Source organism: Aquila chrysaetos, chromosome 5 (assembly GCF_900496995.4).
Source record: "Aquila chrysaetos chrysaetos chromosome 5, bAquChr1.4, whole genome shotgun sequence".
In the NCBI taxonomy this organism is placed as follows: domain Eukaryota; kingdom Metazoa; phylum Chordata; class Aves; order Accipitriformes; family Accipitridae; genus Aquila; species Aquila chrysaetos.
The window spans coordinates 73,013,785-73,031,408 of NC_044008.1; the positions used below are offsets into that span (position 1 = coordinate 73,013,785).

The following is a 17,624-nucleotide window of genomic DNA, read 5'->3' on the forward strand; positions in this document are numbered from 1 at the left end:
GTAAGACTGTTGCATTACTTTGCTAATATTTTTGCTTCTCATGCATAATAAAAGAATTTTTCCATTTGCCTTGCAGCATTCCTGATTATCCCTATCAAACATTTTATTGTTCAAGTTCTTTAGATTCTAGTCATGTGTAGGGAAATGTTTAAAAAAAAAAAAAAACAAAAAAAAAACAAAAAAGGTGAGTTTTGATTGTGATAAATTTGCCTTTCATACATGGAATACTAATATAAGCTAATCTTAAATACATTATAAAAATGTGGTTTTCTTAGCCCTTATTGACTCTTATCTAAACTGATGTAGGGACTATCCTTTATTTAAGTCCTCATACCTTGAAGTTGCATTTGCAATGTAGGAAAGAAGAAATCCTTTTGTATTGCCATTTGAAGGGAAAAGTTTCAGAGCTAGGAGTCTAGACAAATGCAAGTAATCTTTGGTCATGTTGTTACTTTGAACTTTCTTTGTCATTCTTTAGCTATTTTAGAATATAATAAAAATCCCTCAACTATCTTATTAATAGCTGTCAATAAACTTCTGCATGTTGTTGCAAATTTAGTAAGCTTCATAAATGGGATATCCTCACCTTCCCTTTAGTTATGTCTCAAAAAATAATTGAATATTGTGAAATATATGTAGTGTCAGGAAAAGAAGCTTGCTGGGTAACGGAATTAAACCTGCTTTTTTTTTTTTTCTTTTCTTTTTTTCCTCTTGTTAAGCTTTTTAGATTGTAGACAAACACAGTTTTTGGATAGAAAATCTAAGTTATGTAAAGGAACAATGATGAATGAAACCCCTGCATATTCTTACCTGACCTGCCTATATATATATATTTTTTTTTATGATGCTTCTGATACAGTTTGATTTGTCACTGAATTGCAGCCAATTTTAGGTATGACAAAGCAACTCTTTTAAACATCCCAGGAAATTCAGCACTTCATTTTAGGTAGAAAGCATACAAAGAGGTTGTACCCTGGAGAAATAACAAAGGATTTTTTTATCAAGGAGAACATAATTTTTCATCACTGGAATTCAGCCAGGACAAGAATTACCTCTTTAGCTTTTACCCAGAAGTGACGTAGGATCTTCAATACAAAGAACTTGGACACTCAAGTCTTGCCCAGAAGAATTTAGCATGGGAAATGTTACTGCCTAATAAAGGTTTAAGAGAACTTAGACCAGAGAAATTCCACGGTCAGTGGCTTTCATTATGTTCTCCTTTCTTGGAGAAATTATATGTAACACAGGGTTAAAGTAGATGGAAGCATAGAGAATTCTTGGGTGGCTACAGCAACAGTATATGTTATGCCTGTTTTGTGTACTTGGCTCACATCTGCCTGTGTCTTTCCAGTCTAGTTAAGCTCAACCATTTCTGTACAAACCATTTGATTATCTTTTGTTTGGTTTCTTAGTCTGTCTGCTTACTATAAACATACCTACTGTATATGTTGTGGCGTTGGAGGGCAGCAACACTGTAAAAACTTTCCCACAGTGAACTCCAAGTGGTGTTGTGACTTCAAAAAATAAACTCAACTTCCATGCTGACAAACAATCTTCATGTGCTTTAATGTCCTTCCACTAAGACTGCAGAAGCAGCATTAAAGTGAACTTCCCTACAAATTATGATGTTAGATAAGAATGTCCTTACTCAAATTTCCTGAAGCTACTCAGCAGTTATTTCTGTAGGGAACATGCTGGCTGGCTGGGTTTGTTAGATTAAAGTAAGAACTTAGGGCAAGGTTCAGTTTAGTTGTTTACCATTTCAAAATCTTAAGTGTTCTTAACTCTTTCATGTGTGTTTTTTCCATCCTTGTTTTGAAAACAATCACATTTTGTCTTTGAAGAAGCTTAAGGGGGAATGTGCAACAAGCCTACTGATCCAAATGTGGTTTTTTTCCTGAATCTTAATATATACAACATACCTTCTGACTCTGTTGCTGAACCGTAATAAGCTACGGTCGTGCATTATTGAAGATAAGTATGCCTTGATAAACATCTTCCAAAGAATGAAATGTGACTTCGGAAGAGGTAGAATGGAAGCATAACATTAACATTGTCATTGTTGTGGTATTTGCTGTGTCAACAGACCAGAAGCTTTGGTATAAGTTTCTGGACTATGACAGATATAATGCCTGTACACTATTTTCAGCCCAAGGGATGAAGTATACTTGATGTCTTGAGGATGAGTCTTGTAGAAGTACTTAGTGCTCCAAATTGTGCTTTTTCTGTACAGTCCTTGCTTTTGGGGGAAACTGTTTCAGCTCGGTTTACTTTTATCAATGCTTCACTCATTGCTTGCATTGGTAGCTTTGAAATTATATACTTCAAAATTGTTTAATTTTGACCGCTTCAGGTGTTGTTAAAATAAATAGAAATTGAAAATACTGAAGTTGAAAATGATGGCTGATTTGCCTCAAATTCAGTATTGGAATCTGGGGTTTTATGCAGATTTCTTCCATACCTTTTTCAACTTAGGTAAATAAGTATATTTTCATGAAGTAGATTATTTCTGTTAAGTAACAGGGATCTGTTGATGGCGATCTGATCATCCAGAGCCTTCCCAGCTCTGGTTTATGAGGACTCAAGTACTAGAAGGTGATCATGCCAGTCCTCACAAATTGAAACATGGTTTGTTGTCTGTTTGGCTGCCTAATAGAACAGGAGAATCCAAAATCTTTTCTACAAAGAAATTCAAAATGCCATTTTTGTTAAGAAGTGGTATTTACGAGTTACAGTTCAATTCTAGTTCAAATAAAGATGTCTTTCATGATGACATTTATTTGGTTCATACTCTTAAAAAAGCATGTGATTTACTGTTCTCATGGCAGTCCTTCAGTTTCATACATATGTATTTTGGTTTGTCTTTGACCTTTTGCTTATTATTTTTAAATTTGCATGTTTCTCATAAATACAAGCTTTTTTCTTTTTTTCAGCATTCTTTATTGTGATATTCCCTCTTTAATGTGGTATAATTTTGAGAACAAGAAGTTTTGCAGAAGACCAGCATGAAAAGAATGAATGTTGAGGCATTAAATGTTTACAGATCAGTTCAAGTGGATATAATCCACAACAAGTAACAAAGTGGGAACATTTAACTTCAAAGCACATATGGCTGCTGTTACAAAATCAAAAAATGCAAGGCTTAGGCCATACAAAGTATTAGAGACACACTTTCCTTATTTCTCATAAACAAGTAGGATATACCTTAGCTTTTTAGATTGGTTTTGAAATGAAGACTGTAAACAGCTTAATTTCATGGTCAGATAAACTATTTGAATTAATTGTAAATATTTACAATAATTTTTAGCTTTAAAAAAGCAAAAGTAAAGGGTGATTGTATTCACTTTGCATGAGAGAGAAGGCTTTTGGAAAATAATGAAGCCTTTGAAATTTGGTTCTGCAGTCTTAGCTGTCTCAAAATTCCACCAGGTATTGGTGAAGGCTTTCAATGTTATCTGCTGCTTGGTTTTCTGGGGAGCTAGGTCAGGGGTCTACCTTGAACTTTTGGCAAGCCACCTTCAGTTCTGGGTATCTGTACAGGTGATGATTAGGCATGTGGGATGGATGGGGAAGCAGGCGAAATGAGCTAGAAGGAGGAGTATAATACTAGTAAAATTAGAGGATTTTTGATAGAAAATACTATTGTAGGTACAAATGTGTAGGACAAAGAAAATCCTCCTAAATTTTTCTGGTTTAGAATTTCTGTACTTTCTACTCTCTCTCTCTTGATTTTTTTTTTTTTTTTTTTTTTTCTCCCCACTGTTATCTTCTGTGGTTAATGCCCCATGATATTCTCACTCCTGTATCTTCTCCTCACTGATCTCCTCTTCTGTGTTCAAAATTTTTTTTTTTTTTCAGTAGGTGCATATGGGAGTCCTTTAGTCACTAATGTCTACCCATGTTTTTTGCATGCCAATCGTTGTGGCATATTTAAAAAAAACAAGACACCAAACCCCCCCGAAATAAAAACAGCCCAGGATGCTTTACGTGAAAGAAAGTTTAATGTATCTGTTTTAGTAAACTCACTGACAATAAAGAGAAAGAGGTTATTTGTTAAATTATTGGGTTTATTATTCTTTCAGCTATAGTATTAAAATATTAGATAATACTTTTCATTGAAATTGAATGTATGTGTTAAACATGCAAATGTCTACAACTACTTCTGGGTGAGAAATGACTCTTCAACAGCATATAGAAATCCTACATAACCTTTTAGGACAGGAAATAAATAATAATACTGTATCAAATTGAGGTTTCAGAGGGATTAAGCCTCTTTTTCACTGATAAATTCAACACACAAATTTATTTAATAGTACTTGAGAAAGGCCAAGCATTTGATATATTTGCCATGCCTCATAGATCAATTTAATCTTTAAAAAAAAAAATAAAATAGACTAAATGTTGTAAGATGTGTATTGCAGTCACATTCTTATTCCAAATCTCACTGCCACATTTTACAAGATTATACCCTTGAAAGCTTTTCTTGGGCGTTATGCATTCTCTGTGATATGATGTTTGAGCCTCATCGTCTGAGAAAATTAAAAAGATATAGCTGTCAGATAGAGGAAGTGGGTTGTGAACAATGTTTTGTATTCAGTTCTTAAAAGTGGCAATTAAAAGAGCTGCTTTAATTATACAGTAGTGTTAATGAATTATTTCCTTATGTTTTGTCTCTATGGCTTACATGTGTGGATATAGTTTCAATGCACTCAACTATAATTTTTCCAAAATCACTAGATTAAATTCATTGTAATCTGTAAATTTATTCTAGCTTTGCACTGATTTAAATGAAAGTTTATCCAATAAAGTTGGAAATCTTTTGCATAAGCTATGCATTTAGCTGCCAGATTCTTTTAAAACATGCATTGATGGAATTTTTACAACCACAGGGGTTTGGGGAAAAAAAAGTGCAATTTTTGATCCATTTGCGTTTGGAAATGCTAAAATTTTAAAACTTACTGAGTAGGTCATGTCCAACAAAATGATCCCTTATGAAGATTTGCGATTTCTATAACTTACAAAAGATGGTAGTATGTTATTGGACCTTTGCATTCTGCTGAGTGCTTTTCTTAAGGATCATTGAAATCTTCTAAATGACAAAGAGTTATGCACAGGAAAATTAGTTTGTGTGTTACTTCTAGGGTACAGCCAAGTATCTAGAGATGGTGCTGTTTTGGTGACTTGCAGATTAACTATATTTTAATAGATAGTCAAATTTTCTAGTGAAAAGCAGTTCTTGAACTGGTGTGTATGTCCAAAGGCAAGCTTAAATCTGTTCTATTGTTATTCTTTTCAGTGATGTAGTCACTGTGTTAAGCATACCCTCACTGATACAGATTACCTCTCAAAGTATGCACCCAAAGTTGTCCTTGCAAACTTTTTGAATATTTGGAGATATTTCTTACTGTTTGTAAGAAATAATAACACATTGCTAACATGATTACTTTTTCTCTAACTTGTTGTTTTTCAGTTAGAAAATCCAAGATATTTGCGAGAAAAACCGATGCCAGTGTCTTTGGTAGGTATTTATATTCCCTTGATATTTTATAAGGGTGAACAAATGTGCTTAATATTTTTCATTTCTGGTTAGGATTGATTTTACTTGGAGTTACTGCTTTGAACTTAATAAGTTGTTTTGAACTTCTCATTCAATAGATGACACCCAAAATTGGCCTAGGAAAAAGTAGCACTTTTCGTGATGAACAGGCACTATTTCGAATGCATGAAAAAGAGGTAAGATTTTTTCAGTCTTTTCAGAAAAAGAAAATTACACCCAAATTAGTAAGTTAGGGCATTTTCTTTGGAAACTGGATATTCACAAAGCAGTTTGTTATAGCAGAGAATCTCATGTAAGAGAATTTTTGCTGAAGTGACAGGGCTTTTCATTAAATACTTAATGTATTTCCCAGTTACTTAGGGAATAAAAAAGACTTTCCGAACACATTTACTGTTCCTTTGAAGGAGTTTTTTGTGTAGAAGAGTTTGAATTCTAGGAATTTTCCAAACTACCTTTTAACAGAAGCAATGGAACCCTTGATTAAGTGAGGATTTTTGTTTTCTTTCTACATACCTTTAAAAATCTGCAGATCTAGACCTTATTTCTATTAGGACCTACATTATTTCTATATTTGCCTCATTTAGCTCCAATCCTCTTTTCATACTGGTTTTTTATTACTTCTTTTGAACATTGTTAATTGGTGAGATTGCTGTCAAAGCTTGCCTATCTAATTCTGTCATACTGTGTTATTTTGTTTTGAACGTGTACAAAAGTAAAGTTCTGTGGTCATTTTCATGCTTTTTGTAATTTAAAGGAAGTTGAATGCCTATGATATTTTTGTCATAAATTACTCAGTTTATTTAAAACATCCGTCATGAGATAAAACTCAGATATACTATGTTTAGCACATAGATATTTCAGATTCTTCTGAAACCACGTAGGCATTACATGTGTTTTTTTGGAAAGTCAGCGAATCAATGGTCTGGTGGACCAGACTTCAGAAAAGAAAATTCAACATGTATTAGGAAAACAATTAAAAAAAAAAAAAAAAAACCCCAAACAAAACAATCAAACGTGCAACACTCTTCTGTGTCTGCCCTTCAAATTTCTGTTTTCAGCCATATGCTCTTGGAAAATTGAGGCATATGTTCACAGTTCCCTAGCTATCCACAAGTACTTAGACCTACATAGGACTCCAAATATATACAAGTTGGAAAGAAAGGGGCATCAACTGCAAACCATGAAATCGTCCCTCCTTTTACATGGTATGTTGTAAGGACGCATATGAATTAGAACTGTCCTAAAGTTACTTTTGAGACATTTCAGAATACATCTTTAACTGAGATACAGGGGAGGGTAAATTTGGTTTGCAGATACTTCCATTGTTAATAAAGTAATGTATATGGACGTCTGCTTTATGTTGATAGCTGGCAGTCTAATTTGATGCTTAAACAAGCAGCCTGACATGGCAGTTGCACGATACCTGTGCCTTTTACTTTCTCTGCTCTGGTCTAATATTGACTGTTCTTTTGTATTGACAATATTCAAACCACCATTGCTTCAGGACGAGGCAAGGTTTCATAAGATGTGAAAAATAGACCAAAAAATAAATGAATTGAAAGCACAATGTTGTCATTTAAATAATATTTTCAAATTAAATAAACAGGAATGCATGCCAAGTAGCTACATAAAATACTCAGCAAATACTTTGCTAGTTCAGTGGAAAAATCCTCTAAACCACACAGTACAAATCCAGTATTTTTTGCTAATGGTACTCGACTGTGGGCTAGTTTAAACTGGAAAGGTTATAGACAGTGTTTCACAATCACCATGTGTGTGCTATTAAGTAGAAAACTTAAATGTGTTTTCATCGTATTTTGTTTGTGAAGCTCAATTAAGAATAAAGCCTTTCTGTTTATAGAATGTAAATATATTAACAGAAAAGTAGTGCTGTACAAAAGGGTTTTGGTAAACCTTTAACTGTTTTCGACCTCTTTGTAGTAGAACGGGAGAACATAAAATAGGATAACTGTGGTTTTTTGCTTTTAACCTTTAGACCTTTGTTCATAAACCATTCCTGCACCTGTTTTGACTCTGTAATGCTAAACAGATGGCCATTTTGAATGATAACCACATCACAGATTTATGAAAATGTGAATATCATCAGGCAGTGGTTTTTAGTCATATTTTCCCCAAATACTTCTGACATAGATTAAACCATTTGGGAAACTGTCATTACTGAAAAGTCATGGGTTCAAACAAGGAAGATGCAACAAAACAGGAATAGATCAGTTTTCAGCAGTACAGCAAAACAGAACAGATGGCATGACTGGCTTATCTTGATAAATAGGAAAAAGCATCCCTTTGAACTTCACCTTTGGTCATCCTGAGTGCCACCCAATACTCCATGGAGCAGAGGAGTGGGGAAAAAAGAAGTTCATATTTGTGATATTTCAGAAAAACAGAACCAATACTACTGCTAAGATAAGGGTTTGAAATTCTTCTGGAATTAAAAAGCAATTTTAGCTATCTTAATAAAATATGATGTTTTGTTATCCTTTCTCTAACAACTAGTTTATCTGATGTATCCTTGAAAGAAATTTTGTTGTTTCTTTAAAGAAGTTCTGTTTCTTAATTTTTCATTTTGTCAGTCTTAATTTTTCTTAGCATTTTTCTCAATTTCCTTCCATTTTATTTCTATAAGCAAAGATATTTATTTATCTAGACTCAGCAGATGAAACCCAAACAAATCTGAGGCAAGAGTATTGGAAATAATTTTCTCTTTTTTATTCTTTTAAATTGAAGGTTATAATTAACACCAGGAGTAAATTTGTACTGAGCTGTATACCAATTCTTAAATAAATTTTTTTAGGTAAACTGGCAAGCTCGATGCTTTGTGCAGTAACTGTATTATAAAGCTTCATCTGTCTGGGTTAACTGAGAACACTGAGTGTTTCCAATGCTTTTGTTGACTGTTCTCCTGTCACTTTTCTGTTTTGATTTTTGGAAATCTAAAGTCTTCGGACACTGGAGCATGGATGCTTTTCTAGCTTCTTGTATACAAAGGCAGTCCAGCAGAAATGTTTGTCTTTCCTACAGTCAGCTAGAGTAGTAGTTAGTGCGGTGCAATGGGAGGGAGGAGTACTTCTGGAGAAGGCAATAGGTGAGTTTTCAAGAGGATACAGAATACCTGCAGGATTATTTCCACCAATTTGTCATGTGGAATGAGGACTGAGGAAGAGAGTGTACATGCCCAGGGAAAAGGAGAGATGAGCTGGGTAGTGAAAGATAACTTAGAGCGTAGAGAATGGGGGAAGAAGACATCTTTTTCCCCTGAAAATGAAAATGCATTTTCATGGATTGAGGACCAGAAGTAAGATGAAAAGGAAGAGTGTTGGGGTTTTTTTATGTATTCAAGAAATCTATCTTGAAGATGCAGCCTCTTAATAAAACAAACCTATTTTGTTTGTAAAGATCATCAAACCATAAATATAGTTTTACTGCACCAAAAGTGTTGGGATCTAGTGATATATTTACGTTAAGATAAAATCAGCATGCTGCAGTGATGATGTTATAGTTAAGTCTTGGTCTGGCTAAAAGTGTTCAGAATTTAAGGTGTTGAAAGCAGCAGATTTAATGTGCTTCTCACTTATCTGGCAGGAGATTATAACTTGAAATGGAGAGAATTGCGTAAGGGCTGTGATATAGATTTTCCCCAAAAGGGACCATACATAGAATGTGGAGTAAAGAAAGTTGTAGAACTTGGTAGGGAGAATGAATAACACTTGTTGGTGTTACCATAGAAAAGAGGAATAAAAAAAATAGAACGCTTGAAGATAAAAATATGTGTCCCTGCAGTTAGGAGGAGATGGTGATCAGTGAGCATTGCCCTTTTGGTTTTGATTTCTTCCTCTTAATTGCTCTGTTCTATAGCAAAGTATTTTAACACATGAATTAAATGTTTAATGCATGCCAAACTAAAAGCAATAAATAAAACTAATGCGGAGACAGTATCCTAAAAGGAGGACTCTTGTAATTAAACTGAGCTTTTACCAATGTAAAATTAACATTATTGTGCTTTTAGCTACATCATGGATTTGACGTTTTTTCCTCAGTGAAAACAGATATTTTGTTCATATCTTCCAAGAACGGTGACAAAATATATCAGTATTGTTCTTTTGTATATTATAATGAAATAAAAGGGTTTGTGTGCTCATGTGTATATATGTCTCTGGAGTTTAAATCTACTTGGTAGTTGGATATAGATACATATGTGTATGGAATTGGGAGAGCTGAATACAGCTAAAGGAACCTACTTAGGCATGTAATGGGGCTGGTGATCCTGTTTATGCTTTTTAAGCTCAGAGGTATTTATTAATAATAGGAGGAGAACGTTTTTGATGGACTTTCTGAAAGCGTTTGAGTTGCAAAGGCATCTGTAGGTGGGTCCAAAACTTGAATCTTACAATAACAGGAGCTTTGTGTATTGGAATTTTTTTTTTCTGATCCCTCTGTTCTTTACTTCCACTTCTCTTCCTTTACTGTTCCCATTCTTTTGTTGTCCTGTTCATCCAGAACTGTCTGAGTTGTACTTCTGCTCATAAACATCTTGCTGTTTTCCAAGGGGTAAAAATCGTTAAGGTTTTTAATTCTGGTGAATATTCTTGTTAAAATGTAAGCATGCATGTTGAATTCTGTTCACACAAGTGTGGCCCACCAGAAGGGCAAGAAAATGCAAAAAGGCAGATATGACATAATTATTGCTTTCATCATGATTTTCAGTTTTCCATAACTTTTTTCTTGTGACAACGTGGTTCTGAAATACTGTTTTATTCCCTTTAAAAATATTCCAAGCAGCGTGTATTGTGACTTTGAATATTCTCTGGTTCATTTCAATTTTCTCCTTTTATCCACAAACCTGATGTCTATTTTGAATGCAGTGTCTGATTTATATTGAGAATTCAGTTGTAAACTGATTTTTCACCACCAAGTAATCATTCTGAATAGTAATCTGTTAGTTCATGTTTAAAAATGCAGCAATCTTGACTTCTGTTAACAAGATTCCTGGCTGATTAATGTCCTGTTCCTAAGAACATATGCAAGTTGTCCATTGTCTTCTGTGTGAGGAAATCGCATCCTGTCTTGCTTTGATAACTCTTCAGAATGTAATGTAATAAAACCCAAACCTTATTTTATTGCTAGACTGGTGTGAGACATACAGTGTATGTCAGGATGAGACATGTTTTCATAAACTGACTTGTGATTTATAATTTCCAATACTAATTGGTCTGGTCATGGAGATATATACGTACATGCACAGATACTTATTTTTTTGCAATAGTTTGTGAACTATGTCTTTAATTATTGCACATATGTGCTGGAGACATTGAGAAAGATCAAAGAGGTAGGTTAGCAATTCAAACTAGTGTTTTAACCAGTAGAAAGTCCAGATGGTTGCCAAGCAGCTGGGAATTAATCTTTTGCTGCATGATTAATCTCTACCTCAAAGTGCGTGTGTGTCTAAAGTGTGTGTGTGTGTCTTTTTTTTTTTAAAAGTTTGATTTTTTTTGTGGTTTTTTTTTTTCTTTTTTTTTTTACGTGTATAGATCTTGGTTTTTAAGGGAGAAAAGACATTAGGAAAAGTAGGTACTATACACTGCTATTGCTATATGTTGCACTGGTGAAATAAAGGTAGTACAGTTTTAGTGACTGTTTTAGCAGATCCGAAAATGAGTAAAAAGTTCAGTAGCTGCTGAAATACAACATATTTAAAAAAAAAAAAAAAGGAATATCACTGGGGAGAAAAAGTGTTGATGACTCAGTGTATACAGACTCATTTACTTCATTTACTTTCATTTAAAAAAGACTATTTACTTCACTGGACTTGGCACTATGCAGAATTATATGAAGTTTTCAAGTAGTATATTATTTTATTATGTTCAGATTTTACTAACTCCCTTTGAAATCAGTGTGATTTCTGTATGTTCACAAGGTTCAACTGGGTTCAGTTTTCAGTGCTGGCAACTAAAGATACAGTTTGTTGCATTTTTGAGCTGTCTTTTATGAAATGGCATCTAATAAGTTATTACCATGTATAAGCTTTCACAATTTGTAAACGCATTTTCAACTTCTTTTGGTACTTACTGGTGTTAGAGTCTCTACTACTAGTGGCAGACATATTTGTTACATATGGAAGTGGGACACTTGCCACTCCAAATAAAGCTGCTAAGTAATATGATGTGCTGTAGTGCTAATATGCATGTTATGTTTATTAGCTATATAAAACATCCTTTAGAGTAAAAATACCATTTCAAGTTATTACAGTTGTTGGGATACAAAGCTGTACGTTTTTCTTCCTATTCCTACCACCCCCAACTTGGAAATCTATGAAAAAATACATTGTTCTCTCTTGAAAGAGACTAATGACATTTACATATGAATAAGAACAATTGTCCATTCAATTATTTTTCTATATACAGCAAATGTGTATTAATATTCAGTGTAATTTAAAAAGTCAGACTTTTCTTGACAGGATAAAAGTGGTATGATTTGATTTAGGACAAAGCTTTTCATTTTTAATGCCTAAAAAAATGGGGCGATGCCGTATTAATTTTTTACTTAAGTGAATATCTAGTTTCTCTTCAAAGAGTACTCTGTAGAGATATTATAACTCAAAGTAGCAGTTGTACTATTTTTAAAGAGTAAAGATACAAAGAAGGTTAGATATGTGGAGAGAAGTATAAATGTTTGTTAGGTCAAATAATATAGTCCAGATCATAAACATAGACTTTTGTGGAGGAACCTTTGAATCTGGGCAAAATGCCATGTTTATAAAGGGTCTTTTTACATTTTAATTTATGGCTTGCATGTTTCACTTGTTTGATACTGCTTTTCTTTCAGTCTGTCTCTGGTTTGTCCAGACTGTAAGCTCTTTGCACCAGAGACTTTACAAGACGTTTATTTCACCTAAGGCATTGCATTGGATGAAAATATTGATGATATTCAATGCAGAAGTTGTAGTGGTTAATAAATGTTCTACTGTTTCAAAATGTAGTTATAAATTTATTTATTTTTTTAAATTTCTGTGTTACACTCAGAGGATGAGCACAAACATCAGGAAAAAAGCCCAACATTAACATGAATCCCAGGTGGAAAACCTGCTTTTATTGTGTACAATGTTCCACTAGGAAAAATATTATTTATGACTTCCTTTAATTTATGGGATTTGTTCTTGAAGTCTGATAGAGCCTTGGAAATTCCAATCAAGTAAAACCAGCTACGTGGCAAAACTACACAACACCATCCATCCTGCCCCTTCCAGGATATTTTTGGGAAATGTCTGCATCTGAAACAATGAGAAACAATGACCCTTGCTACTTAAAAGAATCTCCTTTGCATATCATAAAGATTCTTTATGTCAAATACTCAAAATAGTATAGAATTCCATTTAACAAGGGAACCAAGCTGAACCTCAGGGAGATGCAGCAGATAACTGCTTCTGTATCTGGAGCTCCTCTTGAAATCTTAACCTGTGAAGAAAAGCAAACTTCTCAGCAATGTAATTTATTTTTTTCTCAACAAAATGTTCATCCTTATACCTTGCTTATTTGTAAGAAGTTTTGGTAGGGCTGCAGGCTTGTCTGTAGACCTACATTGCTTTACCTTGCCACAGCTTAAATGTTCTCCTGGTTTTAGCCTTCCTGGCATTTTATGGTGAACTGTTACGCACAAGGTCATCCACATCAGGTCTGTCTTGTGTTTTGTTCCAGACTTGAGGCTTTTTCACCCGTTATCTGTCAGAAAGGTTTATTCTAAGTAGTTTAAGTGAACCACACAGGTTTGAGGGTCTTAACTCTTCTAGAAAATAACTTTTCCTCTTGCCTGTCTTTTGGACATTGATCACTAAACTCTCCTGTACAATGTGCTCCTAGAATACCATCTGCACTTGCAAGGAAATCAAATCTGTTTGCGCTTTTAAGACCTGTGGTCGTATTTGATACTTTGCTTATGGTATGCACATTTCACTTTGCTATAGACCCAGAACATCTCTCCTAATGTACTTTGCTTGTTTTAATTGTGAAGATTTTTCCAAGTCTTGGCTGTCGTGAGAAGGGAATACGGTGACCATGTTCATCAATGTGTGAAAAATGAGGTGTATTTCTGTATGCATCTTACATGTTTTACCCTTCTTGCTTTCTTTTCATACTATAATGCATTTCTCTTCTTCAGTTAAGAACACTTCAGGAGTAGATATTGATCTTCAAAATTGTTTGAGCAAGTGGGTAGAAGCTGCTTATTAAATACAAGATGCAATATTAAGTTAAATGTCATGTGACAAGTGTGCTGGTTACAGACCTCGGAATGCAATGAAGTTGGAAATGAACAGTATTTTTCTGCATACTGTAAACTCAGTGCAAGTTTTTCAGCAGTTCAGTTTTGAAAATGGAAGATTAGTTCCAATATGATTAAATTTTATATTTACTGTAGAAATTTCTGTTGAAATAAATTGTTATAAAGTATGAATTTGTTTCCTTTTTTTCACAACCAGTGGTTTTCTTTTAGATGTTTAGGTAGTTTTTCTGACTCTTAAATTGCTCTAAATATTACAAGTATTAATATACCTCAAAGCTGATCTTAAAAACTTTTGAGGGTACAATATAAGATACAGTAATAACACAGTGAAAAAAGATACCTTGTTAATTATGATGTGAGATACACTATTCCAAATTACTTTTGTCTGAAGTCCTCATGTCTTTATGTATAATAAATCTTGAATGTTTTGCAAGTACAGTATCTCCTGCCTTGGCCTGCCTGTATAGTTTAAACCACTGTATAAATTATCGGGATTTATTTTTTTAACCCTGGATGTGAAAATTGAGTAAACACGATTCGGTAGAAAGTTCTAGTTGTTTGGTTTTGTTGTTTGTGTTTTTTTTTTTTAAGAAACTTTTTTAAGAAAGCTTTTTCTTCTGTGAGAATATCAGCGCTTTGTATTGTGCACTGATTTTTTTTTTTTTTAGCAGCTGCATAACACCAAGACAAATAAGTTTTGTCATATATTGTAAGATATACAAGTCATTGTTCTACACTGTTAGTTCTTACTTTGAAGTTCTCATTTATTGTTTACATCCTTCTCCCCCTTCCTTGCTTCCTCCCTCCCTCCCTCCCCCATATATTCATAGACTTGGAAAAAATCTGGCAATCAACAAGTACTGTTTTGTCAAATATCCAAAAAAAATCTCTGATGGATGTTAAACCTTCAGGATGCCACCTCTGGCCTAAGGGTTATCCCTGTAATGAAGACAAGTGAACAGTGATCAGTAGTTCAAAGCTCTCTCTGACTAATATTGTTAGTCTACTTATTGATTTACTTTTAAATTGAGTATTTAAATATTTCTACAAATTTTTGTAAATGATAAGATGAATGTTTGTCTTCTGTCATGAAAAACTGAGATACCACTTTCTTTTTTTCCCAAAGATTTATGACAGTTGCAGATTAGACTCTGTTGGTTTAAGTTTGACAGTTATTTAAATTTTAATAGCACCTAACCTGTGCTATGAAAATATAGGATACTGATACGATGAAACCCCATTTTCAGGTAACTATTTGCTGGTTTTGGTGGTGTTTTGGTTTTTTTAATTAGGAAGAAAGTGTGACTAGGCACATAAAAGCAGTTCTGTTGATACCACCCTCCATGGCTTTAAATAACAGGGACAGCACAGATGTTTGACATCAGTATTGTTTACATGGCCTTAGGGTTTAATTGCCTCATACTCTTTGTAAGGAGAATAAACAATGACAGAAATCCAAAGGAATGATGTTCAGGCAACAGCAAGGGCTGCATTTCATACATAGTTGCAAACTTCTCAACTATAGCTAACTATCTACACTTTTTTTTTTTTTTTGTCTGAATGGTAACATGCCATAAATGTAATGTTCTCTGCTGCCTCTTAACTGGTAATAAAAGGTATTAAAACTGATGAGCATGAGCACAGTGAATTGCTTTTAACAAGGTGAATGACTTTTCTAAGTTGTTTTTATCTATTTTCTCTAAAACTTATGAAGGTCTTTGATACTGTTGTAGGTTATTTTGTTTCTCAATATGTGTTTAATAAATAAAGTAAAGCTGAAGTGCAAAGGGCACTTTATAGAGTCATAGCACATAAAGTTACAAAGCACTATTCCACAGGAAATTGAGACGAACTTAGCAAATGAGGTTTGACATTTGGTAACTACAGATATGTGGTTGACTCAGTTTGTATGGTTTTAATTTGAAAGATACTCCTTTATTGAAATTAGTATTTAATAACGTGTTTAAACTTTGAAATGGAAGGGGAGAAGTTTCACTCCCAGTTGTGATGAGCCCATTTGCTTCAACCCCAGCCTTAATGAGATCACTTTTTAAAATGTGTTTACATGACTCAATTTTTTTTTATCTACATATGTGGTGAGATTGGAAGTCTGCCTTACACAAAGGGTGGGTCAAAAAGCAGATTTATAAATGAAACCAGTACTCCAAGCTTTGCTATATGATGCTGTTTTGTTGTTGTTATGCTTTCTGGCTCTTCCAGTGGTTTTCCGCAGAAGGGATTGTAAGTGTAGGATTTTTAAACCAATATATCTTTAGTTTTACAGCAAATGCTCAGATTAACACTTCCAGAAGTTGTGATGAAGGTACATGTGTATCTTGGAACTAGGGACCATTATAAAATTTAAATGTTGTTGGAGATTTTTTTTTTTTACGTGTTACTCATTACAAACACAGCTTTCCTCTTAAGACTAGCTGAAAACTCCGTGTGCACATCAACTATTGAATTTCAAACACTTTAGTATGGGGCTCGTCACATTTATTTATATAGTAGGTCCTGAACTGACAAAATTATGTAAGTTGTGGACGAAGCAGACAGGGCAGGAAAATGTCTGGGGTGCTGAAACTTCAGAATTTCATATAGCTTTATAAAAGTTGAGGACCTTGAGTGCTTTTGAAGGTATCTCCTTTTCAGCCCTCAACTGGTGAGAAGTTGGTCTTTGGGATTTTTCAAGTAAGAGATTTTTTTTTTTTTTTTTTTACTTTACTTTTTCTTTGAGTATTAAAAGTAATCTATTTTGTTATTACAGTGTTTGCCTTCATTAAGAGCTGCCTTCTGTATCTTGGATGCAATTTTCACATTTGTTGTTTGGTTGCAACTAGCTCTCCTTTTTGGCAAGTAGTCCCAAAATCTGTGAAATTTTAAGGGATGCCTGTTCTACTGGAAGTACTGCAATGAATTAATGAACTAAAATTGATGAGAACTAGTGCAAGTGCAAGAAAGGTGTTAAGTGGAAGATTAATGACAAGGAGTGGGAGCCAACTTCAAGTACAGGGATTTCTACTGTCAACCTGTGGGAAAACAGCCTTGTGGCTGAGAACAATCACCATCCCTTAAAAATATATGTCTATATTTAATACAAGACAAATTTTAGAGTTTGATTTATTTTTATGTTCTTTCAACCTATAGAATAATAAAACGTAGACCAGATCTCAGCTGATGCAGACTGCCAAGGATTAATTTACATCAGCCAAGACATTCTTACTTTATTAATGAGTTTTAAATGTAATGTGTTTGTGCAGATTTAATAGCTATATGAATGCAATAGCTATGCATCAGTAATTCATAAGCTCTTAATGTAATTCAAGTAAACTGGACTCTCTTTCATGTTTAGTTTCTAGTATTTGTGTTTTAACAAGACCTTCATATTTTTTTTTATGGAATGTCCATAGACTGTCTGTCTGGAATTGGATTACTGTGCTGCTTTTTTTTTTTTTTTTTTTTTTTTTTTTTTTAAATCAACACTTATTTATCACGTGGTGCTAAGATTTTTCTTCTATAATGTCACTTTGTTGGAGGGATATATACATATATTTCTTTTCATATATACATATGTGTATATTTCATGAATAGAACATGGTTTTTTATCGTGATGCTTATTTTTGGATGATAAAAGAGATGGCTGACAGCTGAGAATACTGTCTATTTTCCTTGGATTAATTGTCAATCTAACTTTTTTTTTTCCCCTGATGATTTGCATAAGACTGTGTACCTATTTAGTCTTGGGAGATGGGTAGCCTCCTTATATACAGTGTAA

The 17,624-nt window shown here is 33.8% G+C and overlaps 1 protein-coding gene across 4 annotated transcripts in view; it reads left to right on the forward strand.

Moving 5' to 3' along the window:
* Positions 1–17,624, forward strand: part of CEP112 (centrosomal protein 112) — a 175,393-nt gene that overhangs the window by 17,061 nt on the left and 140,708 nt on the right. For all 4 annotated transcript variants that reach the window (XM_030014876.2, XM_030014875.2, XM_030014873.2 and 1 more), the window contains 2 exons: positions 5,471–5,518; positions 5,656–5,733. In XM_030014876.2, coding sequence (XP_029870736.1) covers positions 5,471–5,518; positions 5,656–5,733 — 126 coding nt within the window. The remainder of the gene's footprint in view (positions 1–5,470; positions 5,519–5,655; positions 5,734–17,624) is intronic.